The sequence below is a fragment of the Apodemus sylvaticus genome, chromosome 9 (assembly GCF_947179515.1).
Source record: "Apodemus sylvaticus chromosome 9, mApoSyl1.1, whole genome shotgun sequence".
Taxonomy (NCBI): domain Eukaryota; kingdom Metazoa; phylum Chordata; class Mammalia; order Rodentia; family Muridae; genus Apodemus; species Apodemus sylvaticus.
Window position 1 is genome coordinate 7,273,592 of NC_067480.1, and position 26,317 is coordinate 7,299,908.

A 26,317-nucleotide genomic window follows, 5' to 3' on the forward strand; every position below is an offset into this window, starting at 1 on the left:
GGCTAGACGAGGCCACGCCCAGTGGAGGCACTAGGGACCAATGCAGCCTTCCGTTGCTCCTCTCTTGGTGTTTCAACCAACCAGCCACCCTGACGAAGAAGCTAAGAGGAGTTTCAGACAAAATATCGACTCCCATCACAGTCAGGACACTTAGACTCAGTAACAAGCGCCCGACTCCCTCTGGTTTATCACCAGAGGGACAAGTGCAGTTCTGAGAAGTCTCAGGCATCCCAGGCCCACCCACTCCCTCTGGAAGATAAACCGGGATGGGGGAGAGGACCCAGTTCTGAGGAGGCTGGTTTTGAAGGAAAACCCCCGCTGCCACTCGCTCCTGCCGCCCTCCCTCGCCGCCCAGGGTGAGGGCCAAAGGGAGTTTCGTCCTGGGTGCATGGCCCAGCTGCTGCCCCGGACTGTGGCTTTGGCTGCTCAACCCACAAGTAAGGAAGGCAGAGCCTCTTCCCCGTGTCCTTCATGGGTAGTGTGCCTGTGTCTCCATTGCATGTGTCTTATGTCCAGTGTTACGCATAACCGGCCCCTAGCTCTGCTTTCTACATTAGCTCCCCCTTTCGCTCAAGCCCATTCTAGTTCTGTTTTGTTCGCTCTCTTTTCTTTTCTTTTCTTTTTTTTAATTCGCGCTTTTCTGTCTGATAGTTCTTCCCATTGTCAACCCACTTCATGTTTTACCCTCCACCTCGTCCACTTTTTACCTACCCCCTTGTCTTCCATTTCTCGTTTAAAAAATTAAAAGCAAAACAAAATAAATCCCCTTCATGCACCTAACAGTCCAAACTGAGAGAGCAGCTGGAATGGCAGCTCGCTCAGGATCGAGGGGATGAGCGAGAGGGCCTGCGCCTCCGAGCTACTCGGGAGCTGCACCGGCGAGCTGACGGGGATTCCGGGAGCCACGGGCTGGGAGGCCAGAGCTGTTTCAACCTAGAGGTAAGCGAGCTGCCCGGCGCACTGCTGCCCTTTCACCTCCCTTCCCCAGGGAATTAACTCTGGGGCTCACAGGCCTGTGACAGGAAGAGCTAAGCATAATATATACGCAAAGTGGCACAAATTTACCGGAAGCAAGCAGAAACGCCCTCTAGTTGTGGAGAGAAGCCCCCATGAGGTACAGAGAGTGGCAGAATCCCTGGCCCTCCAGGCACAGCACCCACTGTCCCATTTCCTTTAATGTTTCTCCAGGTCAGTTTTTGAATAGAGTTAAGTGTATCCACTTTAAATTGCAAGTTAGAGGTTTGGTTTTTATAACTGAAATGTAATGGAGTAGCCACATACTAGAGGTATTCATTTACCCACGGATTTCCTGAGTTAGTGTCTTAGGACTCTGAAACTTTCACAAGAAAGCATCTGTTAGCCTGTACAGCACACAGGAGAGGTCTCCATTCCACAAGGTCGGTAGTTGCTTGGGGAGGCACAATGGCTCCTGGGTGATGCATCACCAGGACAGACACCCCAGGAAGGCACCTTCTCCGACCTTTGATGAGTGGTGTACCACTAATCTGTTCCTATCAGGGGTATTTTGAGCCCCGGGGCTCTAGCCCGGATGTGTATTACCAGCTCGGTCTCCTGAGCAAGACTCTGGCTGTTTTCCATGTATGCAGTGGGTGAGAGTTCTGCTCTGCTCACCTCCTATGCTCACACGTGATGAGTCTCAGGTGATTCCTCAAGCTGTGAGTGGGGATTGCCTCTCTAGGAACCTCGTGCTGTGGACAACACAGAGGAGGATTAAGAACAAGAGAGAGAATGGTCCAGGTCGCTTCCCAGTCTTTGGGTGCCGGGGCTTCACAGCACGTGGTAGGTAGTGGTCTCTCCCTGCGATGGACTAGTTAAGAACTGTATCCCCGCCTCTGGAGGCTGCTCATGGTAGCACCTCCTGGCGAGAGGAGGCCTGTAAGCCTCAGAGCTCCTTGCCAGCCAGGTGCCTCCTGGGTCTGTTGGTGCTGTTGCCGCTGAAGCCACAGCAAGGTGGCTGCATGCACGCCAACGTCACAGCCTTGAGAATCCAGCTGTAGTGGTGCAGAGAGAGCACTGAACTAAATCACATGACAGAGGGACAGTCACGTCTCCATGAAAGGTGGATGAGTAAGTCTGAGAGGTGATATACCACCACCGACAGTACAGCTCAGAGAGCCCGGAAGGAAACATCTGTTCTTCAGACTTAACTCCCTTGTTCTGTGGATGACACAGATGAGGCCTTGAAGAGACTGACCCTAAGTCCTTCCTCTCCATCCCCCTCGAGACAGTGGGTAACAGAACTGAGTCCAGAACAGTCTTCTCAGCCTGCTCCTGTGTTCCGAGACAGCAGGGCCAGGCAGCCCAGAGCCTACACCCTCCACGGCTATAGTTCCGATTCCTGTTGTTCAGTGGTCAGCTACCTTAGCATAGTAGCACCATTCACCCAAATCTCCGGTGAGGTTCCTTTCAGTTGTGTATATTTTAAAGGGAGAAGAGAGAAGATAAGCCGGGTCAAGGGAGCTGGTCTCTTAGAAGAGGCGAGAGGCACACATCCTTCCTTCACAAAGGCATTTCACGTGTAGTAGGAAAAGGGTCAAGTATGTAGACACATCCATCTTTAAACCTTTAATTAACGGGTTGGGAGCCTCTGATCCTGCTAGTTTTTTTGGTTTTTGTTTTTGTTTTGTTTTGTTTTTTCTTTTTCTTTTCCTTTTGTCAGAAGAGTCCTTCCTTGGAGGGCCCCAGTCAGGGAGGCTGCCTGTCCTGGTTTGGTGGGTCACTCCCATAGTCATGCTGGTTACAATACCTCCTTCTGCTAAAGGACTTTACAGTGGGGGATTCTAAGAAGCAGTGAAGACACCCCTCAATTCCCTGCTAGCCACGGTGGCAGCATGAAGGTCCGTGGCAGGGCATCACAGCCGCAGAGGTGCTCTGTATTGAAGACTCCAGAGTCACTGGGGAGGGACACTCGTTTTGTTGTTATGCTGGGGTTGAGCCCAGGGCCTTGTACATGCTAAGCAGCTACTCTATCAACGAGCCAGGCACACCCCCGTTCCAGCGTAGACACAGATCCAGAGTGAGGCCTGGTTCACAGCTCGGGTGTGTCCTGCTGGCAGATGTCTCTGCCCCCTTGTGCAATGCCCTTTAACTAACCACTGAGTCGATCCTTTGGCCAACATGTACCTGTGTGTAGACCTCCTTTAGCCCTCTGTCTTAAGTTCTTAGGGGGAAGGGGTGGTGGTGGGAGGCATGGGTAAAATCCTAGCACTTGAAGAGCCTCTTTCAGAATTTAGGTGGAAGTGGTTTTTAAAAGGATAGGTTCCTCCAGCCTGGTCTGTGAGACGCCTTTGTTAGTTTTGGCCTTCAGGGTGCCACTGTTCTGGGTGCTGCTGTTTGGGCTGGAAGAAAGAGAGGGCAGGTTGCTACTTTGGAAGATCGGATAAATTTTTTGGGGGGAGGTGGGGATTGGGTTTAAGCTATGATTACTTTTAGTAACACCAGCGACAGTGTTGTATGCAGCAAGGAGGAAAAGGAAAAGTCCACTATTAGTAGCTAGCAGACAGGTGCCCTATAGACAGTTCAGATGCCACCGTTCACCAAACCTAGGAGAGGGAGAGTATACCTGAGCCAACATTCTTGAAAATAGACGTCTGATCCATCCACGCCTGCAGACTCACTAATGCAAATGCACAGAAACTAACAGCTAAAAAGCTTATAAGCAGCCAGATCTAGCGGGATGAATATTCCTGTCACCTGTCCATCCCAAAGCATGCTGGCGGTAGGCTCCCGCTGTGCTCCGGACTCTTCTCTGCCCAGAGACTCGCTTATGTTAAGAGCAAGCATTCTGTGGGACATTTCATACGGAATGTGTAAGGGAGCTTAAAAATAGTCCTGAGAAGTGGCCAGGCACGGACGCTGGTCGGGTTTCATATATAAATGAAACCAAGCCTGTGCCCGGAGGATCGAGTTTCTGAGTCAGGATCTCACCGGGCTTTTCTTGCTTGATCCGCCTCCTCCTCCTCCTCCTCCTCCTCCTCCTCCTCCTCCTCCTCCTCCTCCTCCTCCTCCTCCTCCTCCTCCCTTTCCTCCTCCTCATCCCTTAATCACTGAAACACACAGCATCTGTGGTGCCCCATGTCTCAGCTGTGAAATACCAGTCCCGGGAAAGCTACTTGGGGTTTATGCCAAGTATTTGTACATGTGTGGAGTCCATCTACTGAGTCTGAAGGAAGTGATGGAGAAAGTAGTCAGGACAGAGTGAAGTCCCGTTCTGAGTTGTTGTATACGTGCTTGCTGGGCAGTAGACGCATCACAATCCTCTTTTCTTGCTCATTGTCCCTAAGCCTTGGAGTCATTTATAAGGTGCTTTCTCTGGAGCTGGTGAGAAAGCAAGCAGTGTGGGTGAATGGGATATCGGTCTCTCGTGGGAGGGTGTAGAGGGTGAGTCTCACATGCTGACACAGGGCAGGGGAGGCCATGACTCTAAGGCTACTGTCTCAGCAGCCTCTGAACAAGTGGCTCTGGTGTTTACTTAAATAAACCGACTATAGGAAAGCCAGGAATAAGTTCATGTGTAGTTACTGACCGGAATAGGTAAGTGAGCAGAGGAAGGCTTTAAAATTCAAACCTCGGGGATCTGGGAATGAAGAAAAGTATTAATTGTTCTACAGGAAATTTGTGTTGTCTGAAAATGTCCCCTCAGTGTATGTGATTGTGTTGTGCGGCAGCAGAATCATCCTAGATGGGATTTTTAGCATAGCATGTTCCTGTCTTGTTCTTTGTAACACTGGAGTGACCACAAGTGTTCTGGTATCTCATTAGCAAAGGGAACAGTGTGTAGAAAGGCAGTTGAAAGAGCAGGATTCTAAGCGCTCGTGGTCTGCCCAGACAGCACTGCCCTCCACTGCCCAGCTGAGTACCCTCAGAGGACCTTAAGGGCTCCCTCTGTGACCCTGCACAAGTGTGACTTTAACAGAAAGGTGTGCAATCAACCAGAAGTTGCTGAAGAATGAGGCTTATTGCGTTATAGTATTTTAAGTATTTATTAAGATTAAAGCTAAAATAATATAAGATTGAGCATATCTGAACTGGAACCCAAATGCCCCAAAGTCTGGAACTTCTGAGAATCCACAAAACTCCATAAATAGAAAATAACAACATACCGTGCAGCATCACATTTAGTTCCCAGTATATCTTGTTATATGCCCTTCTTAACAATGAAATTGATTGGAATGTTTTGTGCATAATGATAACAATATATTGGCTAGTGTCTAATACACTGAAACCCAGAGAGTGTTCCCATTCCAAAGTCAGCACGCAGATTCCTGAAATAAAGCCTACAGACGGCGCCTGAGCTGCAGACTGCAGTGCTGTGGGTGGTGCCCAGCATAGGGGATACCCAGCCGTGCTGTATGAAATATGAAACGTACCAGGCTAGAGAGCTGCCTTCGCAGTTAAGAGCACTTGGCTGCTCTTCCGGAGGGCCCAGGTTTGGTTCCCAGTGTCCACCCACAATTGGGCAGCTCTCAACCAAGGATAATGCCGCTTGCCAGGGCTCTCCCACCTTCTTCTGGCCTCTGTAGACACCTTCATGCTCAGGTACACACAATTCACATAGGCACACATATAATTAAGTATATAAACTATATATACATACATGTATATATATTTAGCATACTTTCATTTGACTAGTGAATTCTCCCACATCTTGAGTTGGAACTCACTCCAAAGTGGACAGAGAGTGTCCAGCCTTTAGACATGTGGCATTGGGGGTAGTTGCCAGCATTGGTGACTATTTTGGTGACTATTGGCTTTGGTAGCTCCAAGGTAACAGGAGACAGTGCTGGGGCAACCAGTGGCCGGGATGATTATCAATGAGCAAGACAAACATTTGCCTTGCAGGCGTGAGAATCCTGTCTACCAGCATGGGCTGTGGGTTTGAGAGGAAAGGGAACCAGATCTGACATTACTCAGGATCAAGATTTGACCTGGGGTTGTTCTGTTGTCTGTAATGCTGCTGTTGGCAAGCACACACTAAACACGCATCCCTCTCGCACTGTCAACCAAGTCATAAATGCCCATTGAAGATGAGTTCACAGCACAGAGCACCATTAAACACGCTGTTAAAAATGCCCGCTAGCCGGGCGGTGGTGGCGCACGCCTGTAATCCCAGCACTCTGGGAGGCAGAGGCAGGCAGATTTCTGAGTTTGAGGCCAGCCTGGTCTACAGAGTGAGTTCCAGGACAGCCAGGTTTATACAGAGAAACCCTGTCTCGAAAAAACCAAATCCAAAAAACAAAAAAACAATAACAACAAAAGAAAAATGCCCACTAAGTTAAAGCAGGCAAATAACCCTCCAGCCGTACATATGTTGAACAATTCTAATTAAACTGAGAGGATTAGCCTGGCAGTGGTGGCGGCCAGCCTGGTCTACAGAGTGAGTTCCAGGACAGCCAGGACTATATAGAGAAACCCTGTCTAGAAAACACACACACACACACACACACACACACACACACACACACACACACCTCTGAGTGGATTATATAAAAACAAAAATGTCATGATGGCAGGAAGGGGAAGTTTTGGGAAGAAGAGAGTGGTTGAGGAGGTGGATACGAGCAGAGAGTTTTCATTTATAACAACACCAAGCTTCAAAATAAACAAATAGAATACTAATGAAAGAACAGGAACAGGTCAACACCAGGACTCACCTGAGAGCTTCAGATAACAAACGCGATTATCAACTGAATGAGCCTGTTGAGCTTGTTCCTGACTGCTGTAGGGAATGACTAAGCCTTGCTATGGAAGGCGGCACAGATTTATAATATATTAAGCCACTAAAATTGTACCTAGTCATCACAATAAATTCAAAGAGAATTCCTAACAATGTACAACAACTCACAAACCGGAGAAACATGTCATAATCCTTGTTTTTGAGTTTCTTAAGGTTGGGTGCATTTGAGTATCTCTCAAGCTGGGGAGAAGCCATGCAGGGTTAGCTAGTCTCTATAGCAGAGCTCTGTCCACAGCTTTTGTTTTGGGGGGCAGGGTCTTGCTACGGAACCCTGGCTATCCTGGAACTCACTACATAGGCCAGGGAGTGTTGGGATTAAAGGTATGCACTACCCGCTGAGTTTAAATATGTTGACACTCAAAAGTTTACAGCAAAGTTGCCCAACCCCCAGTGTCCAGCTGTCTCAGCTGCTAACTGTAATGAATGAAGAGGGACTCTACTCTGCCTTTTTGAGGTCTGTGTGGCCATCACCCAATGACAAGCCAAATAACCCGGCCTCTAGAGGAGCTGTGTCATCAGTGAGAAGCAGAAATGAATCAAAGGCAGGCGGAAGGCGCCCACGACATGCCTTTATTACGACAGCCCACTGTAGTTCCCAGTTTTCAAAATCACCTACCCAGGCAGGTGTAATGACACAGTTCCTTAACCCTGGAGGCAGAAGCAGGAGGATCTCCGTGAGTTTGATGGCAGCCTGAATGGAGTACATGGAGAATCTGAGAGATTGCCGAGGCCACGTAGACAGACCCTGCTCTTTTTTTTTTTTTTTTTTTTTAATAACATAACCTACCTAAAGCACAAACATTTTCCTTAAATTTCAATGGTGCCTCCAATTTTAATGACACATTCTTTCAAAAGTAATGACGGATCTCTTATGCCCATTTGGCCATGAAGCATAAGCCTTATCAATAAGAATAATAGTACAGATTCCTGGACCTCCCTAGAGCACAGTAAGCATTAACAAATCTGTGCAGTTCCTGGACACGGTATGACACAGAAGCTTAAAAGCAAATGCGTGTCCTGGATGGAGCCCCGCCCACAACGCCCATGGCATCCAGAGCCATGTCGGGGATTAGGAAAAGGCACTCTTGGTTGGGTAGGAAAATGTCCAAAAGGCAAGCATATGGGCAGAATAGTTATGCAACCGGGAAAGGAAAGTGTCCAAAAGGCAAGCATATGGGCAGAATAGTTACGCAACCGGGAAAGACCCCCAGATGATTCAGGAAAGTGAGTCTTAGAGACCAGCATGTGACAGTGGCCTTGGTGGACTAAGGTGTCATCACCAAGTCCTCATACTTGAATGGTATAAACCAGCTGGAAGCTGCTGAGGCAGCAGAGAGCCTTCCTGTATGCTCAGGTGTTTCTCTCAGCCTGGTCAATGGTTGTTGTAGTTAAAGGTTCCCACTTCCCTGCCTCATCTCCTACGTAAAAGACATACAAGGCATTTCAAGTAGACCCAGAGCCCAGAGCAGCAGCACTCCTCTGGCGGAAACCCTGGGGAGGTTGCCGTGGTCACTCCACTGCTGCAGCCGCTGTGCTCCCGTGTGCGTCACCTTGTCCAGATGTGCGTCCTGCGTCTTCACTCAAGGCTGAGTTCTCGCTTCCACTAAACCCTTGCTTTATCCTGCCGATCAGCTCAGGGGCTCCCCAGTTTTACCCGAGCAGAGTGTGTCGGTAGAAGAGCTACAGGGTCAGCTCGAGCAGGCGGCCAGACTGCATCAAGAGGAGACAGAGACATACACAAACAAGATCCGTAAGGTAAATATTCCGTGAGGGTTCCAGCACGTCCGCGCTGTGTGCCGCAGAGCCCCTCGGGAGCAGGGCCGTGATGCATTTTAAAATAATGGTGTCTGTGGCTGGCAGGGACCAGGCCCCATAGCTGTCTACAAAGCTCACTCAGATGAGAGACTTCTTTTTTTTTTTTTTTTTTTTTAAGATTTGCCTAGTTCACATTTATTTATTATTTTTCATGTTATTTATTTTTACTTATATGAGGACACCATAGCTGTTTTCAGACACATCAGAAGAGGGCATCAGTTCTCATTACAGAAGGTTGTGAGCCACCAGGTGGGTTCTGGGAATTGAACTCAGGACCTCTGGAAGAGCAGTCAGTGAGCCATCTCTCCAGCCCTCTAGATGAGAGACTTCTTAGACACACCAGAGAGAACCTGCCCGCCTTTCCATTCTGTAGCACACTTCTCAGTTAGGCAGTCTCTCCTGATGCAGAGGGACCATCCGAGAACATTCCAGAGATGCCTTGAAACCACAGGGAGTTCCAAACTTCTCCTGCGGTTCACTCCTGTACTGTTTCCTTCCCTGCCGGTCACGCATGGTAGAGAGGAGCAGCAATAATTAATCTTAAAGTAAAACCACTATAACAGTACCCTACAGTAAACATTATTTAGATGGCTGAATTAGCTGTTTGGGGGATTTCCTCTTCAATATATTTGGACCATGATTGACCAGCAGATAACAAACCGCAGAAAACAAAGCCTTGGGTAGTTTCGGGAACAATCTTCAGATACAGTTGAACTTTCCTGCAACTATGCCAGTAAACTACCACAAAACAAGGGTATTGACTGTAACCAAGCACTAAGTGTGTCTGTATGTCACCAAAAGGAGTTGTCCAGTAGAAACATCACCCTAAACTTTTGTCTTAAAAAAAAAAAAACCACCACTAATTGAGGTATGGCCTGATTAACTTGTAGTTATTTTTAAAGTTACGAGTCACAGGCTCATTACCCTCTATCCACTAAGGGATTCCCAGATCCAGGTGCTCCTGCCCTGGGCCTCCGAGGACACTGCCTACCACCCCGAATCTAATTAAGTTGTAAGCTGGGATCCAGATGCAGAATTGCCACGGCTCCTCTCCTGTCCTTGTGCTCGTTCTTGGAAGAGAGCTGCATCTTCAAAACAAAACAACAGAGCATTTGGTGTTGGATAATGTACCTTGATGCTTCAAAAACACATACACTGTGCAAATGAGTCATTGGGGTGTCCAAGAATTTGTGCTGGCAAGGAATATGCACTGTAGGCATAGACTTCTATGGCGACTGAGGCCAAGAGTCTCTAAATGGGCCACGGGCTGATTTAGGCAGTGTCTGCTGTACCTGCAGCCTACATAGGGCAGAGCTGAATGCCAGGCTCTTAAGTATCGCTTGTGGGCACGGAGTTTCCCAGTTGGACACTCCTTTCCAGATGTTTCTTGTACAGGTGAAGTGTCACATACAAAAGAGAAGGAATTATGTAAGAGAGAAATCTATCCCCCTGCCAATCTGGCACACATACAAACACGTGAGTGCACACACACACACAGATACACATGCACGTGGGCATTTGCAAAATGGTTTGAAAGGTGAGACTGTTGCTGGAGATGCTGGTGACACAGTGACAGAGTCTCTGCCCTACACAGCACTTGGGCTTACAATCAAGGAGTGAGTTGAAAAAGACTTCAAAGGAGGAACTGTTGTCTTTTGTAGTTTGTTGCGAAGGGGCAGGAAGTTCTCTCTCAATGTCGCTGGAAGGCAAAAGGTCAAGTTCTGAGCTCAAGAGGCACCTAATGGACTGGAACAAAAGAAAGCAGACAGAGAGGTGTGGAGGGAGGCCCACAGGTCCCCTAGGTCAGGGCTGGGGGCTGCAGGTTTCAGTAGAGCACCTGACAGGCCCAGCTCCCTGAGCATTGATGCTGTTCCACAGCCTTGTGGGAGTAGACACTGTTGCCTTCACCTTCCTCCAAGGTAGCCTCAGTTTCCCCAATCAGGAGAACACAGTGAGGGGCTGCAGGGCTGGATTCCAAGAGCACCAGGTTGTTCTCCACCCCACGACATCATGTCTGTATGGGCATGACCAGAGCTGTGCCTCTGGGGTCTTGTCGAGGTGGTGCATACATGCATCAGTGGTCTTTCCTTTTCTTCCCGCTTGAAATGCAATGTGGAGCAGGTCTTATGAGCGTAGCCACACTGCACAGCATGTGGGTCTTCTCAGAGGGAGTCAGCATTCATTGAGCAGTTGTGTTAAGAATGAATCGAACGGTTGATGGGGAAAAACACTTCCGGTTGATGGGGAAAAACACTTCCTCGGCTTTGGGTCTGAGTGTTGAGTCGGGCAGGGCCAGGGCCTGCCATTCTAACCCTCAGTTCCATCTGGTTCAGAAGCCATTGCTTTCCTGTCTCACACTACGATGTAGGTTATCCTTGAGCCTTTATCTGAAAAATAAGATTTTGTTTGTACCCCTTTGCTCAGTGCCAACACATAGTAATTGCTTCCTGCTTGGAAGAGTTCCATATAGATAGTTTTTTTAAAAGGACTTAGCCATGTGTGGTGGCGTGTGACTGTGGTTCCAGCTACTTTGAAGGGTGAGGCAAGAGATTTGCTTTTAGCCCAGGGGTGGGAGGGCAGTCTGTGTGACACAGTGAGAGCCTGTTTTAAACAGAAAGAGCCCAGGAAGTTAATGTGGAGTTAGAGAAAGGTAATTCTTTAATGATGCTTTGGTTTTCCCTAGCAGTGATCACACTTAGCACGGAAGTGGGTTATCACATTTGCTTACACAGTTGAATCCTACATTCTCAGGACTGCTCTAGTTTCCCAGTGCATGGTAGGTCTCTCGTTGTCTTGGTATTCTCTACCAGGACTTGAGAGAACTGCAGGAAGAGGTAGATTTCTAATGTTTTCCTTCTCTGTCATTGTAATGAATGATTCCCTGTATGCCTGTGGTTGGCACACAGGGGAAATGAAGTCTCCTTACACGGAGAACATCTGAGTCAATCACAGACGTGCACCCAAGTACCATCTTCCTGATGGGGGATGGAGACTTCTGTTAAGCACTGTGAGGTCAGCAGTGAAGAAGGTTGTAATGCCTTCGTCCCCTGAAACAGTGCTTGCTTCTACATCACAGAATTCATGAGCTCATTAATCAATCACCCTTAAACTCAGAAGGATCCCCACGGCTCACATCCCCTGCGCACCGCAAAGCGTGGGCGGTCGGTGGACTGCCCACAGCTCACATCCCCTGCGCACCGTAAAGCGTGGGCGGTCGGTGGACTTCCCTCGAGAGCCTTGCTTGGGTTTGTGTGGCCCATCGGATCAGCTGCTTCTCACAGCGCCTTCTGGGTTCTGTTCAAGATGGAGGAGGACCACCTGTACGCCCTGCGGTGGAAGGAGCTGGAGATGCACAGCCTCGCCCTGCAGAACACCCTTCACAAGCGGACTTGGAGCGACGAGAAGAGCATGCTACAGCAGGAGCTCCGCTCCTTGAAGCAGAACATCTTCCTCTTCTACGTGAAGCTCAGATGGCTCCTGAAGCACTGGCGCCAAGGGAGACAGATGGAGGAGGGAGGAGAGGACTCCGCGGAGGTAATGCCTCCCCCCACCGGCCCAGTTAGTCCACATCCTGCGTCCTCGGCTCCCACCCCCACTCCACTGCCTTAACCATCGCGTCCCTTGTTTGTATTTATCTTTCCATATCAATCCAAGTCACAGGCACACACAAAAAACACCTGAGTGTTGGATTTGGACTTGGGTCTTTAATCCCGCTCTGGGACAGTTCTGCTCTCACGTCCTCTTTGCTGTGGAGCGATGTCAATCTTTGAGGTCATCACCCAGGTGTCTTCACTTCTCACTCATGCTCAGTGGTTTATAAAAGCCGCTGCACGGATGTTTCCTGGGCTTGACCATCCCACATGGGTCCATCCCGCCCTCTTTGTAAGGGTTCCTTCTAAGCCTTACAGGGTCACTCTGTCACCTCTGACATTTGTATGCATTTACCAGATGTGTCACAATACCTAGATTGAGAGAGCAGAGTTTGCTGCTTCTCGCTTAGTTTTCGTTTCCATAGAGAGAGCAAGGAGGGTTGGTAAACGAGTGTCTTGCGTGCATGTATCTCTGTGCGCCGTGTGTGTGTGCCTGCAGCACCCAGAGGCTGGTGTGGGATCCCCTGGAACTAGTGTTACAGATGGTTGTGAGCTGCCATATGGGTGCTGGGAAATAAAACCAGGTCCCTCCTTGCCAGGGTAGAAAGTGTTCTTAGCCTCTGAGCCATTCTCTTGCCCCTTAAGGTTTTGCTTTTGAAACAGGATTTTTGTATGTAGCCTAGGCTGGTTTTGAACTCAAGATTCTTATTCCCGGTTGCTGAGATTACAGGCGTGGGCCACCTTACTTGGTACTGACCAGCTCCTTACTGCCCAAGTGAGCGCCCTGTGGCTTTTCATGTCTGTCCCCCAGTGTCACTTTTTTGGGCGGCCTGAGCAACCACACAAGCTACTAACTGAGCTGCTGCTGTGTTATGAGAACTTTGGAGCACTTTGAGCCACCGAAGCCTTATAAAAGGCAGAGTATCAACAATGCATGTCATTTAAGTGACCCTGTGAATGCTAATTCATCCTGAAAAATTAATTCAGCCAGGTTCCCAGGAGCCATGACGTGGAAAACAATGGTCAGGCAAAGCCTAAACTTGGCTGTGAGGTTTCTTGTTGATGAATACTCTAGAATCCCTCCTCTGCCATTCGCGGCCGTAGTTTACAAAGAATGAAAGTCTTCATGAACCTTTTCTAATAAATTGAGTACCTGTGCAAGGCGAGCGGTGACCCCATTGGGCCGTGAATAGTTCTAGTGTGAGGCTTGTGTGAGACCAGGCGGCTAAGGCTAGTCTTGGCTACTCAAAATGAGGCTCCGTCACATGTGAGCAGATGGTCCGTAGAACCAAAGAGTGGAGTCGACATTAAGATTGTTATGCCTCCTGGTTTCAGAGCGAACATCCAGAGAACGTGCCTGGGCTTGCTGAGCTTGGAGTCCAGGGGGGTCACCAGACAGACGGGACAGACCAGGAGGATGCTGACCGAGGCTGTGGCCTTCCTATGGGAGAGCATGCCCCACAGTACCCGGGACAGATCAGTGAGCACGGATCACGGCTGCAGACTGCAGACGGGGGACCACTCAACAAACAGGTGGGTGCCTGGCTCTCGGGCCAGCATTCTGTATGCCCAGGAGGGAGACTCCCAAGACATCTGTCATCGTATTCTAGATGGTAATGTTCCTGGGTGCACAAAAGTCCTTGGCTGACTCCTACCACCCACCTGTTGGAATTGGGGAGAGAGTTGGGGAGACTGGAGTGTCACCAGATGTCATGACATGCCTTTCCCTTCAGTGTTAGTTCTTCTATTCATCTGGTTAGCCCGTAGCTTAGGACCATAGTAAGATCAGGTCTATTGAATACCTGCCTCCTTGGATCCAGAAAATTGGTCTCGAAATGAAGAAGAAATTCAATAGGCGGACTTCCGAGAAGAGAGAATGCTTGTTTTTATCTTAGAGAGGTAACAACCTTGCAGGGCTTTGTGGTTGGTGTTTAATTGAATAGTTATTGCCATCATTGACTAAAATAGTTGACATTGGTAACATAGTTTGTAAGGAAAAAATTAAAAAGTATTTGTTGAAATTCCTGTCATGCAAAAAGTATTTCACATCTCCCTGGCCACTTGAAGCACACAACATGTATTTACATGGTGATATGTTGGAGAAAATAATCACAGCTTGTGTCGTGTGAAGAGGAGTGGAGATAAAATATTATTAGATGTATAGTGTCGCTGAGGACCATAGAGAGAAACTCCCAAAGGCAACTCCCTCCACATACCCACATAAACATTATTATTTTTATTTATTTAGCACCCCTGTAATGAAGTAGTGTCTGTACTTGGAGATTCAAGATCCTGAGAGATCTCTGGGTACTTTCTGACTCTCCTTGGCTTCTCAGAAGGTTCTGTCAGGAAGCTTTGAGTCCCCACCGTGGCTGCCTGCTTGCCGGGGTAAGGGTGCAGGTTTGAGCACAGGCATGGCCCAGCCTTTCAGCCACAGGACTTGGGCATTACTCCTGCAGTGTGCTATAGCTGCTGTTCCTTTCCCACCTGTCCTCTCTGCCCAGAGTTGTGTGGGTCAAGCGGGAGTTGGCTGTCACCAGCAATTTGGTGCAGATTCCAGTGAGAAAACGGTGATATTTGGAGTGAGGCTAAGGGGATGTCTGGGGTTTCTCTCAGCACTTTCTCTTCATACACAAATCAGAACCGTTGTCTGTTCCCCACCCACCTTGCTTCTCCCTTGAGCTGCATGACTCAGGGTGGAGATAATAACTTTCAAAGGAGCCTCTCCTCACACTCTCCAGGAAGTGCGTCAGTGTACCAGAATCCCCGGGGAGATTTGAGGTCATGGAATAAGTTTTCCAGCGGTGATCTAGTTAGAAACTAGAATGGTACAAGCTATGAATAAAGCTTTAAGCTGTAAGGCATTTTATTGATTCGAAAAGAGGAATTGGTAGTGGTCTGAAGTGTCTGTGATTGGCTCCAATCAATACTTAGACAGAAACCAGTCAAATACGAAGATCATGTGGTGGGCCTTTCCCAGGAGAGCATCCAAACGGTTTGGAGAAAGGAGGAGATGTAACACATCTGGTTTTCTAAACAAGTCATGAAACATGTTACCCTTGGGGTGAAAAATAATGTAAAGTCACTCAGCCAGAACCACCCATCAGTGTGTCTGAACGTTTATCTCACCCTCGACTTCTGTGGCTTTCCTTAAAAGTAGGGCAGACACATTCGAGTTTCCACCGCATATGGCGTGCTGGAGGATGGGCTGGTGGGTAGTGCGCATGTCAGAATCTGCGTCTCTGCGTCTCTCTGGTCCACCAGTCTGCAGTCAGGAAAGGGAACGTGTGCACAGTGCAGGAACGTGTGCACAGTACAGTGCGGTGAGGACCAGAGACAGATGAGCTCTATCGCAGCGACAGCTGGCTCACTGAGAATGAACATTCTCTCTTAGAAGATTTGCCGCTCTGGGAGGGGTGTGGTTATTAGCCGGGCAGCCTGGATGCAAGAGCCACAACGTGTGTTTTTCAAAACTGCTGCGCAGAACCGTGGCCCCCTTCGGGCCAGGGAGAGTGATAAGTAGCGTGGGAAACATGGCCAAACGTCTTTGCCAAGGATCAATAAGCAACTAACAGCATTTTCCAGCCCCAATCTTGGATTTGCATTTTGTGGCAGTTCCCACAGTGGAACCCTGTCGACGGCAACATTTATCATGTGCGGAGGAGTTAGGTATCGCAGGTGCCCACACACATTGAGCATGAGAAGCAACCCCATCCTGCTGGCAGACCTCCGACATCCCCTGCTTCCCAGGCTTTAGCTACACAACCCATGGCAGTGACCTCGTTCTCAAGTGTGCTGTGCACTTTCATTTTCTTTGCTGCTGAGGTGAGAGCTAGGGAGAACCTACTGTGTGGTTCACGTGGAGCTCAGGGCTGTCGGCTGGCCCATGGCCATCTGAGGCCAGCCTCACTGAGGCTGTTGTGCTGATTATGCATGTTGTACTTTTCAGTAATTACCGAAATGGAAGTCTGATCACAGGTTATTCAATGCCCTATGGTCCCAGGACAAAACAAAGGGGGTGGCTTGGATGGCTAGAGAGAAAACTGCTCCTTTTCCCGGCATCAGAATGATTAAAGGAAAGTTACTCTGACATCCAAAGATAGGACACAGTTCATGCGGTAAGTGCGGCAAGCCTAATGTAAGTGGAAGAAAGGAGACTTCACATTGATCTCTGAGACCCCTTTCACCATACTGCTAGAGTCCTCTGTCTCCAGGCCAGCTGCAGTAGCCTTAAGCTTAAACCCTTAAGGGGGCTGTCCTCAAAGCTAGTCTTCCCTTAGCTAATAGATTTTGTTTTTGATTTTTAAGATTTATTTATTTATTTATTTATTTATTTATTTATTTATTTATTTTATGTATATATGAGTACATTGTCCCTGTCTTCAGACATACCAGAAGAGGGCATTGGATCCCATCACAGATGGTTGTGAACCACCATGTGGTTGCTGGGAGTTGAACTCAGGACCTCTAGAAGAGCAGCCAGTGATCTTAACTACTGAGCCATCTCCCCAGCCCACTTGTAGACTTTGACTATGCTGCCTCTCTGTTTGTCTGTTTGTTTTTTTCCAAGATAAAGAAAATTCTGTAAAGAGCACTTCTAATGAGATTAGCATGTCAGAACGATAAACCTCTCTCGAACCTCCTTCCCCTCAAGCTGTGGTGATTACCTACCTACGATCACAGCACTCAGGAGGCTGAGGCAGGAAGATTTCAAGTTAGGGGCCAACCTGAGCTACATAGCTAGTCTCCAGAAACAAACTTCAGTGACCGAGGATGCTGATGCAGTTCAGTAGTAGGGCACTCGCCTAGAATGCACAAGGCCCTGGGTTCGGTCCCTGCTCCCTCCAAAAAGATTAATTCTTTAAAAGACTCCCCTCTTGTGCCTTGACAGTATGTATATTTTGACTTTTTGCACTGTGGCCTGGTTTATTCTTTAGACCCTGTAGCTTCCCTAGGAGCCAGACCAGAGCAAACTAGACCAGAGCACACAATCACACACAGTTGGTTTTTGTTGTGTCTTTGCTGCTGTTGTCTCCAGAAACTGCACACACAGGTAAAAATTTGCAGGTATTTAAGGTACTTAGTAAAAGGCCTCCCCCTGCTTCCCCTCCCTCCCTGAATGCACCACACTCAGTAGTTTATAGCATACCTTCCACAAGGAAGGCAGGGCCTGGAACTCCCCGGACAGTGTTTCAAGTGATCAGCTGATTTTCACCAGGCTTGTCCTCAGGTTAGACTATACATACCGAGTTATTATATATTATTAGCTAATAACTCAGTGTAACCTGCAAAACATGTGTCTCTTTAGAAATCCCTCAACCACCTGATTTTATTCTTGGGGGACTCTTAGACTGTAGACCAAGGCCCCCCTGGCCATGAGCCCCTGGCACATTCCCAGCCAGAAGGCAAATGATGTCTGCAGACCGTGAGTATCATTCCTGGAAGCTCCCACCGCAGATTAATAGATTTTACTTTCAAGGTCAGTCTTCAGTGGCCCATTCTCTTTTATCTGTCGAAAGAGAATGGTTTCAGAAAAGAATGCTGAATTTAATCTCCCTGTAACAATGAAGGCTGGAGTGACCAATGGCTCACATAGGGAAATGTTGCTGATACACGGATCTATCGTTTTTTAAGGACTTGTTTGGGTTTTCCTGCCAAGAGACGTGGACCGCCTGGAATTGATTCGTTTGCTTTTATTGAACACCACATAAGCTCCCTTCTCATCTCTGTCAAATAGAAACTGGCCATGCATGGGTCAGGCAACCAGGGCAGCTCCCTCAACACTGCACAACTCCCCTGCCTGTGTGAACAGCGGAAATAAACAGGAGGCAGAGGCCATCAGTGCTGTGCTGTGCCTGGCTTTTTGTGGGCCTGGCTTTTTGTGGGTCTCCCCACCGTGGCAGGTCAGAGTATACCATTCACCTTCAGATTAAGCCTGTTTCCAAAGGTAATGGCTTAGAGGCAGGCCAGGCAGCACTGAAGATGGCTTCACTCTTCACACGTGATACATAGGTCTCAGAAATCTCCAATTCAGAAAAAAATAGCTGGTATTGCACCACAAGTAACTTGTTATACCACCTTATCCATTCTCCTGCCTCACTTGCTGTGAACAGTACCACAGGCTTGCAAGGCACTCTGGGTGACTAAAGGCTAACCTTGGAGGGGAGGGGAATAATTCATGAGCATCTCTAAAGTGCCCCACCCATGAAGAATGTCCTTAAACTAAGGAACGGTAATTTTATAAGGCTGTTGATATCACCCAATCAGTCTGAAAAGACTGGGAAGTTGTGCGGTTTCGTTTTATTTTGTTTTGTTTAGGTTGAAACTGTACTGAAATGTACAAACCAAATATATTGCAAAAATATTGGACTCTGGCACAAAATTTCAAAAAGCTCTTGTGTCCAGATGCCCTTCCAGATCAAGAAGTCTTCATGGACTGAAGCCTTCCCTCTATAGACCTGGCTGGCCTTGAACCCACAGAGAACCTCCAGGGGTTGATATATTTTGGTTTTACCTTCCTTTGGATAGCCTCTCTTTTTCCCTGACTCTGGTCCCAGCAAGAGGCATCAGAACAGGCATGAGAAAGGTGACAACAGTTTCTCAGAGACAAGATGGATTCTCCAACAAAATGAAAAGAAAACAGCTGGGCTCAGTGGATTGTGGAGTTGTAAATGTTTCTGGCTTCGGTTGTCTGAGACAGACCCAGGTTACAGTCTGGAGAGTGGGACATCCTGTACCTGTTTCTCTGAGCTTTAGCTCTTTCTCTCTCTATAAAATGCATCAAGATTGTAGGAAATATAAGGGCAATGGATGATTAAGTTAGCGCACACCCTGGCACATACGAAATAGTAAGAAGGGGCTTCACAGTTAATAGGTAAGGTCCTCTCCCAGAGGACCCAGTTTCGATTCCCACTACCAACATAGTGGCTCACAACCATCTGCTAACTGTGCATTTAGTGCATGGAATATATGCAGGCTAAACAAGACATATATAAAATAAATAAAATTTAAAAAGCAAATTATAAGTAGTAGTGTCTATTATTATTGGATTTATGCATGTGCATAAAAACCACTTAGAAGAACCTTGCCCATCCATGGCATGAGAGTGTCCAGAAATGTTGACATGGTGTGAGTTCATGGAAGAGGCTGCCTGTCTTCCTGCTATCCCACTACAGAGCTCCGGGTGATTAGGATAACAACTGGCCATCACATTGGTTCTCTGTCCCGCTGGCCACCTTCACTCCAAAGCAGTTTTGGAGCTCATATGGTAAGATACTGTCCTGGGATCATAGGGAATGATGCTGGTGACTTGGAACCAAATGTGCCTACAAACACTGAGGCTTAATTTTATTAGATGCAGTATTTGCTAATGCCAAAAAATGCCAGCTTTGCTTCCAGAGAAAGTAAAATTTCAATCTGCAAAGAGGCCATAAAGCTCAGCCGCTAATGTTGTTAGTAGTCATGTGATATAGGGGTTGAGCCATCGCAGGCTGAGCATTTATATGAATTGGGATTCATGGAAACTATTGATTAAATGTAAGAGTGCTTTCTGTCCCCATGTAAATGGGGGGAAGAATGACGTCCCCAAAGACCAGATCAAAACTATTACAGTTATTTTACACTTACATTTGACTTGATTTGAAAAGTAGTGATTTTTTAAAGATCTAAAGGTGAAAAATAAATCTCTTATGAACTATATCATTTTTCAGAAAGTCCCATGTGAAAATGTGTATTTCTCTTTCTTATATTGATGGGTGATTTGCCTGCAGATGACTCTGCAGCAAGTGCACGTAGGTCCACAGGGACCAGAAGGGGGTTGGACCCCTAGAACTGGAGCTCAGGGTGAGAGCCACAGTGTGGGTGGTGGGGCTCAAACCCTGGTGCACTGGGAGAACAGCCAGCACTGAGCCGTCTCTCCAGCTCCTCTGCAGGTTCTTTTGGTGTGGAATTTTATGTGTTTATGACAATCCATCTCTGTAAGGATTAGTAGCTTGGAGGGAATGTTACAAGTTTTACAAAGTTTTCTGTCTGGCCAGTTTTTCAAATATTAGCTGAGTTTCACTCTTAATGCCTTTTGTCACGAGTAAATATTGGCCGGTCAGAAATTTAAAAAGACACTCAATGCGAATGGCCCTAATCACTGTTGAGATCAGCTACATTGGATATAGTAACTTTCCCATAAATTTCAGGGACAGCTACACCCTCCCAGGTCATTCATATGCTGTGAGTGATTAAGTTCACTTGTTAAATCTAAACCTACACACGAAGCGTCTTAAATTCTTCCCCTATGTGACATTCTTTCCTGCCTGTGGTGAGTGGATGCAGGAGTGTCCATCCACGTGACACGATATTGTCACGTATGAAGTTCATACCCGAGAACCACACAGTGGAGTTTATATGTTTTTAGTAAGTTTGCTTCTGTCTGTTCGCTTGCATTCATAGCTATCCTGTGCCATGTGTGGTCTGTGACAGATGGTTATAGATTCCTGACTGAGAAGTGGTCTTGCCATAGACTCCGAGCTGGAGCCTGGGCACCAGAGCGCCGGTGTGAGCCAGCGGGCTCTGTTATTCTGAGGCATAAGTTAAATGCTCCAGGCGGGATTTAGTTCCTAGTTCCCTGTGCTTTCCTGAATAAAGCAAACCAAGAACACCCTGACGTCATAGGATCAAGAACTCAGGAACTCAGTGTTTTATATCCAACTGAGGTCATGGCTGCACGTCATATCAAAAAGGCTTAGTTACTCAGAGCGTTTAATTCAGACAAACCTTCATCCTGCATTTCCCTCCCTCCTCCTCTTGCCTTTTCTGTTCCCAAGAGGCAGCGTCTCACAATGTAGCTCAGGCTGTCCTGAAGCTTGCAATCCTTCTGTGTTAGCCTCTCCAGTGCTGGGATTACAAGGACTGTATGCCAGACTTTGTGACATAGTGCCCGTGCCAACACACACCAGAACAGAAATGAGAGTTGTGAAGTGTGCCTTCAAAGGCTGGGCAGGGTCTGGAAAGCTTAGGAGCTTTTATGTCAAGCACAAACAGTGAGGTAATAGTTCAGTCTTGGGATCAGCAACCGCTGTGAGTCAGATGAGCTTTTCACCGCTGGCTCTAATTAGGAACTCTCAGAAGCTCCCCTCCCACCCGGCCTTGATTGTTGTCATTACAGCCACTTCGTAACCCAAAGAGTGGCCCTCCTCCACCCCCCACCTCCCATGTCCCTAAGAGCCACTGGGACCTCAGAGATTACTTCTAGCTCAATAGCTGGCACTAGAGTGATGTAACATAGCAGCCAGCCTGACTCAGAGTCCTGGATGTCTGAAGTTCCACAGAGCGTTCTGACAGCCTGGCTTTCAGGGGCTCCCTGTGACTTTTGGCAACTTGATTCCAACACTCAGAGTTCCAACACTCTGCTGCAGGTGCCCACAGCACCAACCCATGGTCCGGCCTCTGAACATGCTTGCCCAGGGCCTCGGCCTCAGGGTGGAACCATCTCCTGTGCCTTCTGCAGGGAACCTGGCCGGTGCTCCTGCCCGCCCTGGCTGAGCCCCTCTGCCTCCCATCTCCGAGACACTTGTCGGTGAAGTAGCCTAACCCAGCTCTGTTCCCTTCCCACAGGTGGTGGAAAACCAGCAGCTCTTCAGGGCCCTCAAGGCCCTGCTGGAGGACTTCCGTTCCGAGCTGCGCGAAGACGAGCATGCGCGCCTGCGTCTGCAGCAGCAGTACGCCAGCGACAAGGCTGCGTGGGATGTGGAGTGGGCTGTGCTCAAGTGCCGCCTGGAACAGGTACCTGCCCCTCGCGCCACCTCCCTCGTGAACAGTGTCCGTCCCCTCTACCTTGTCTAGGATGGGGGGGGGCGGGGGACGAGGTACAGGCAGGTTCTCCACAGTAACCCTGCTGCAGGGTCAGGGAGAGCAGAGCTTGAGGCTGCTCCTGGGACGCGCGCATGCCCCCTGATCACATCGTCTCCTTCCCGCGAGTGAGGGACACCTTCAACATTTTGTTTTGTTATGTGTCCCCTTGGCCGTGGAGGCGCTCCATTGAAGGGCTGGCAGCCGGAAGTTGTCGACATACGAGATAACTATTCTGGACCACAAGAAGCCAGAGCTGACTTTTTTTCCTTTTTGAGACAGGGTCTCACTGTGTAGTCCTGGCTAGACTGGAACTTGCTGTGTAGACCAGGCTGGCCCCACAGAGATTCACTTGCCTCCTCGCCTCCCAAGTGCTAAGATGAGAGAGGTGTGTGCTGTGGTTTTGCGACCTCTGAAAAAGGCGACATAGGGCTGGCTGCCCTTTAGAAATTCCGGAATATCGGAAAGAGCTTCCACTCATGGATAGGAAACCTTGTCAAGTCCAATTTCCTTTTTACACTGAGGAAACTGAGCTCACCTCACATCTGAGTCAGCGCTAGGATGGGAAGAACCCACATGAGCCACCTCCAGAGAGGATTTACAGCCGGGCCAGCGGAGTGTGACTCCAGCCATGGGAAGCCTCGGCTGAACTCGGCTTCTGTTTTTGTGTCCCACACAGTCTGCTGCTCCAGAGACTTCTGGGTCATAAGGTGGGACAGGGACTGTTTGATGTGGGTCATTTATTGTCTAGCTTTTGTTGTGAGGCAAACTATAAAGTAAAATTTTATACAAATTGGCTCAGCCATGAAAGGAAAATCTTCCCTAAAAAGGAGCTACCTTGTAAATAGCCTCAATCCTGATAAAAGATGAAAAGGACTTACTGCTCCCAAGGCACCAGCTCTCCTCAGACAGCCTCCCCCCTTAAGTTTGCCTGCACTGACCCCAAGTGCCCTTCAAGTTCACCTGCACTGCCACTGATCCTGTGTCCCCTGCCCCCAGCCCTCCCTGGCCATCTGTCATCAGATTCCACAAGCTCGCCCAGTCTCTCTGACTTCAGGTTTGGGGAATATAGTCTGTGTAGAGTCAGGAACAAAACCTTTCAGTCTAAGCCTTTGAAATGATGGAACTGTGATGGGGGATGACGTGGGGGGTGGGGAATGTGCAGGATGTTCTTCCGTGAGCTGCCTTTTAAGCCCTTCAGAGGTGTCAGAGGCGCAGGGGATCTGTGTGGACAAGAAGGAAGATGTAATTGTTTTGCGAACCACTTTTAGACATTGTATCTTGGCTTCAGAGGAAGCCGAGATGTCTTGGCTGCAAATAAAGCCTCAGGGGAGAAGAGGCCTTCATGTCAGGAAGCAAGCTAGGCCCTCAAGTGTAGAAGCCAGGTGGTACCACAGACTGTTCATCCTCTGCCCCGATTGTTTAGGAAGTGTCTTTAACATGTGCAGCCCAGAATCAGTGAATGGCAGATAATGCTAATATACTCGTCCTGAGCCCAGTTTGACCTCTTGTCCTTAAACACAAAACAAAAACCTAGATATTTTCAGTGGAGCCCAAATCTCTCTGTCTTTTTGTTTGTTTGTTTGTTGGTTGGTTGGTTGGTTGTTTGGTTGGTTGTTTGGTTGGTTGGTTGGCTTTTTTCCCTCCCAAACTAAGCCTTACTGAGGATCCAGCAGCAAATGAGACAGTCCTTGCTTAGCCGGGCTTGGCGGTGCATACTTGTAGGAAGGATGAGGCAGGGAGATCCCAAGTCTGAGGTCATCCTTGGTAACAAACTGGGATCATTTTCAGGATAGCATGTGTGAGGCCCATGGCTGCATCTCTAGGGATCTTTGACCAGCGAGCACCTCACCCCCTCCCCCTCCTTTCTGTACACCACTTTTTACACTTCTATGTGCTATATATACAATATACCACATCTGGTTTTGCTATATATACAATATATCACATCTGGTTTTGCTATATATACAATATATCACATCTGGTTTTGCTTCAGACAATGAGTGGTGTTTCATCAACTAAAATGGAGGAATCAAGTTTTATATTTATATCTGCCATTTCCTTTGTGCATTTTCAGATAGATCAAAGTACTATCCCACGTTTCTTCTGTTTGAAGACCCTCCCTTGTCTGTCTGGAAGGGCAGGTCGGCCAGCAAGCAAGCGTTGTTTTTTGTTTTTATTCAGTGTTTTCACTTCTGTGTGTTAGAAGAAAGGGTTTCTCCTTCAGTTCTGACATTTAGAATTTTATTGTCTTAGTTAGGTTGCTACCTCTCTGATAAAACACCATGACTAAGGAAAGTTGGTAAGGAAGAAAATTCATTTTAACCTACATTTCCACATTGCCATCCACCACTGATAGAAGTCAGAGCAGGAACTCGAGGTAGGAACCTGGAGACCGGAACTGAAGCAGAAGCCATGGAGGGGTGCAACTCCCTGGCTTGCTCCTCACAGTTTGCTCAGCCTGCTTCTTTTTTTTTTTTTTAAGAACCCAGGACCACCAGCCCAGGGGCAGCACCACCCACCACGGGCTGGGTCCTCCCCATCAATTATCAATCAATATAATCAATTATCAATCAATATAATACCACACAGACTTGCCTACCGGCCAGTTTTATAAAAACATCTTCTTAATTAAGACTTCCTCTTGCCAGAGGTTTGGGCTTGTGTCAGTTGACAGGAACCAACGTCACACTGAATTGATTTTTTCGCCTCAGCCGTTTAGAGGTGCCCATCGTTATCCGGCTTGCAGAGTTTCCTGTGATTCCTGAGTGTCATAGGGACCAAGGACACTTAGAGAAAACAGGGTGTTTGCTGGGTATCCAGGGGAGGAAGGCCCAGAGCTGTCACCTTTGTGTGATATCTTCTCTCTGGTTTCTCCCAGTTTGAATACATAAGACATAAAATATATTTTGTTTTATTTGGCTATTTCACTGTATTTGAGGGCGAACATTTATTAAAAAATATCAGCTTCATTTATTAAAGAATATCGGGTTCCATTATTTTGACCCAGATAGGGGCTGAGAATACTGGACCAGGCATGGTACCACCTTCAAGGAGCTGTAGAGGCAGAAGACAGAGTGGCTTAGACTGGGAGGTGGAGATAATACAGTCTAGAGATTTCACATTCAATATTCTTTATTTCTGGCCTTAAAAATCCATGGGATCGGTCCAGCTTGGCTTACGTATGTATCCTGGGATCATGTATAGATTATACCTGAGCTCTATCCAATGCTGGACTTCCAGAAACGGAGTTCTTATGTCTTTCCTTCTTGGCAGCTGGAAGAGAAGACTGAGAAAAGCTTGGGAGAGCTGGACTCCTCGGCTGAGGGCAAAGGGGCCTTGAAGAAGGAGAGGGAGGTGCACCAGAAACTGCTGGCTGACAGCCATGGCCTGGTTATGGACCTGCGCTGGCAGATCCATCACCGAGAGAAGAACTGGAACCGGGAGAAGGTGGAGCTGCTGGAGCGGCTGGACAGTGAGCGGCAGGAGTGGGGGCGACAGAAGGAGGAGCTCCTGTGGCGGCTGGAGCAGGTAGGTGTGCCCCAGCTCTAGAGCACTGCAGCCCAGAGGGCACTGCAGCCCCAAAGAACTGCAGCCCCAGAGTACACCGCAGCCCTAAAGGGCAGTGCAGCCCCAGAATGCCCTGCGGCCCCGAGTGCACCACAGCCCCAGAGTGCACTGCAGCCCACAGATAGTTCTCAGCCTAGGAACACAGAAAAATGCTGTCTTCTGTATTCTATTGAGGGCATCCAGAGGAACAGTGAGCAATGCTAGGCTTCCCGCAATGGAGTTCTGGTCCTGGGCTCCATGTATTACTTTTGTGTAGCTGTGCGCAGTAGACCTGTGAGAACAACTTAAAAGGATGTGGTTAGCTTTGGGTTAGTTAGTGGTTGCTTGGGGCTGTGCTTGGACGGTATGTGGTCGCTGAGACATAGGCTAGAGGAGGGCCTTCATCTCATGGCGGACAGGAAGCACAGAAAGCAGTAGAGAAGGACTGGGCAAGCTATGGCTACAAGGACACTGCCCCATGGTCCTGCTTCATCCAGCAGGACCCCACCTCTTACCTTCCATCACCTCTCAGTAAAACCATCAACTATGAATTTGTCTAGGAATTCATTCATTCATTAGGTCAGAGCCCCGAGGATGTCATTAGTTGAAAAGCCACTACGGACACTCCCAGGGCAGCATGATTAAATGTAGGCATTTCTCAATCCAGTGAGGTTAATCATGACACCCTAACATCACACATGCCTTTCACTGCAGAGTTGATAGGCGACTTGCCTTTGTATGCATGTGCAGAGGCTGGGAAGGATTT

General features: G+C 48.2%; 1 protein-coding gene across 2 annotated transcripts in view; it reads left to right on the forward strand.

Moving 5' to 3' along the window:
- Positions 1 to 26,317, forward strand: part of Mtcl1 (microtubule crosslinking factor 1) — a 113,583-nt gene that overhangs the window by 70,656 nt on the left and 16,610 nt on the right. Inside the window, exons 6-11 of one of the 2 annotated variants that reach the window (XM_052192698.1) lie at positions 784 to 939; positions 8,390 to 8,512; positions 11,876 to 12,106; positions 13,498 to 13,695; positions 21,769 to 21,936; positions 25,279 to 25,533. In XM_052192698.1, the coding sequence (XP_052048658.1) occupies positions 784 to 939; positions 8,390 to 8,512; positions 11,876 to 12,106; positions 13,498 to 13,695; positions 21,769 to 21,936; positions 25,279 to 25,533 (1,131 nt within the window). The remainder of the gene's footprint in view (positions 1 to 783; positions 940 to 8,389; positions 8,513 to 11,875; positions 12,107 to 13,497; positions 13,696 to 21,768; positions 21,937 to 25,278; positions 25,534 to 26,317) is intronic. The other variant, XM_052192699.1, reaches the window with a different exon arrangement.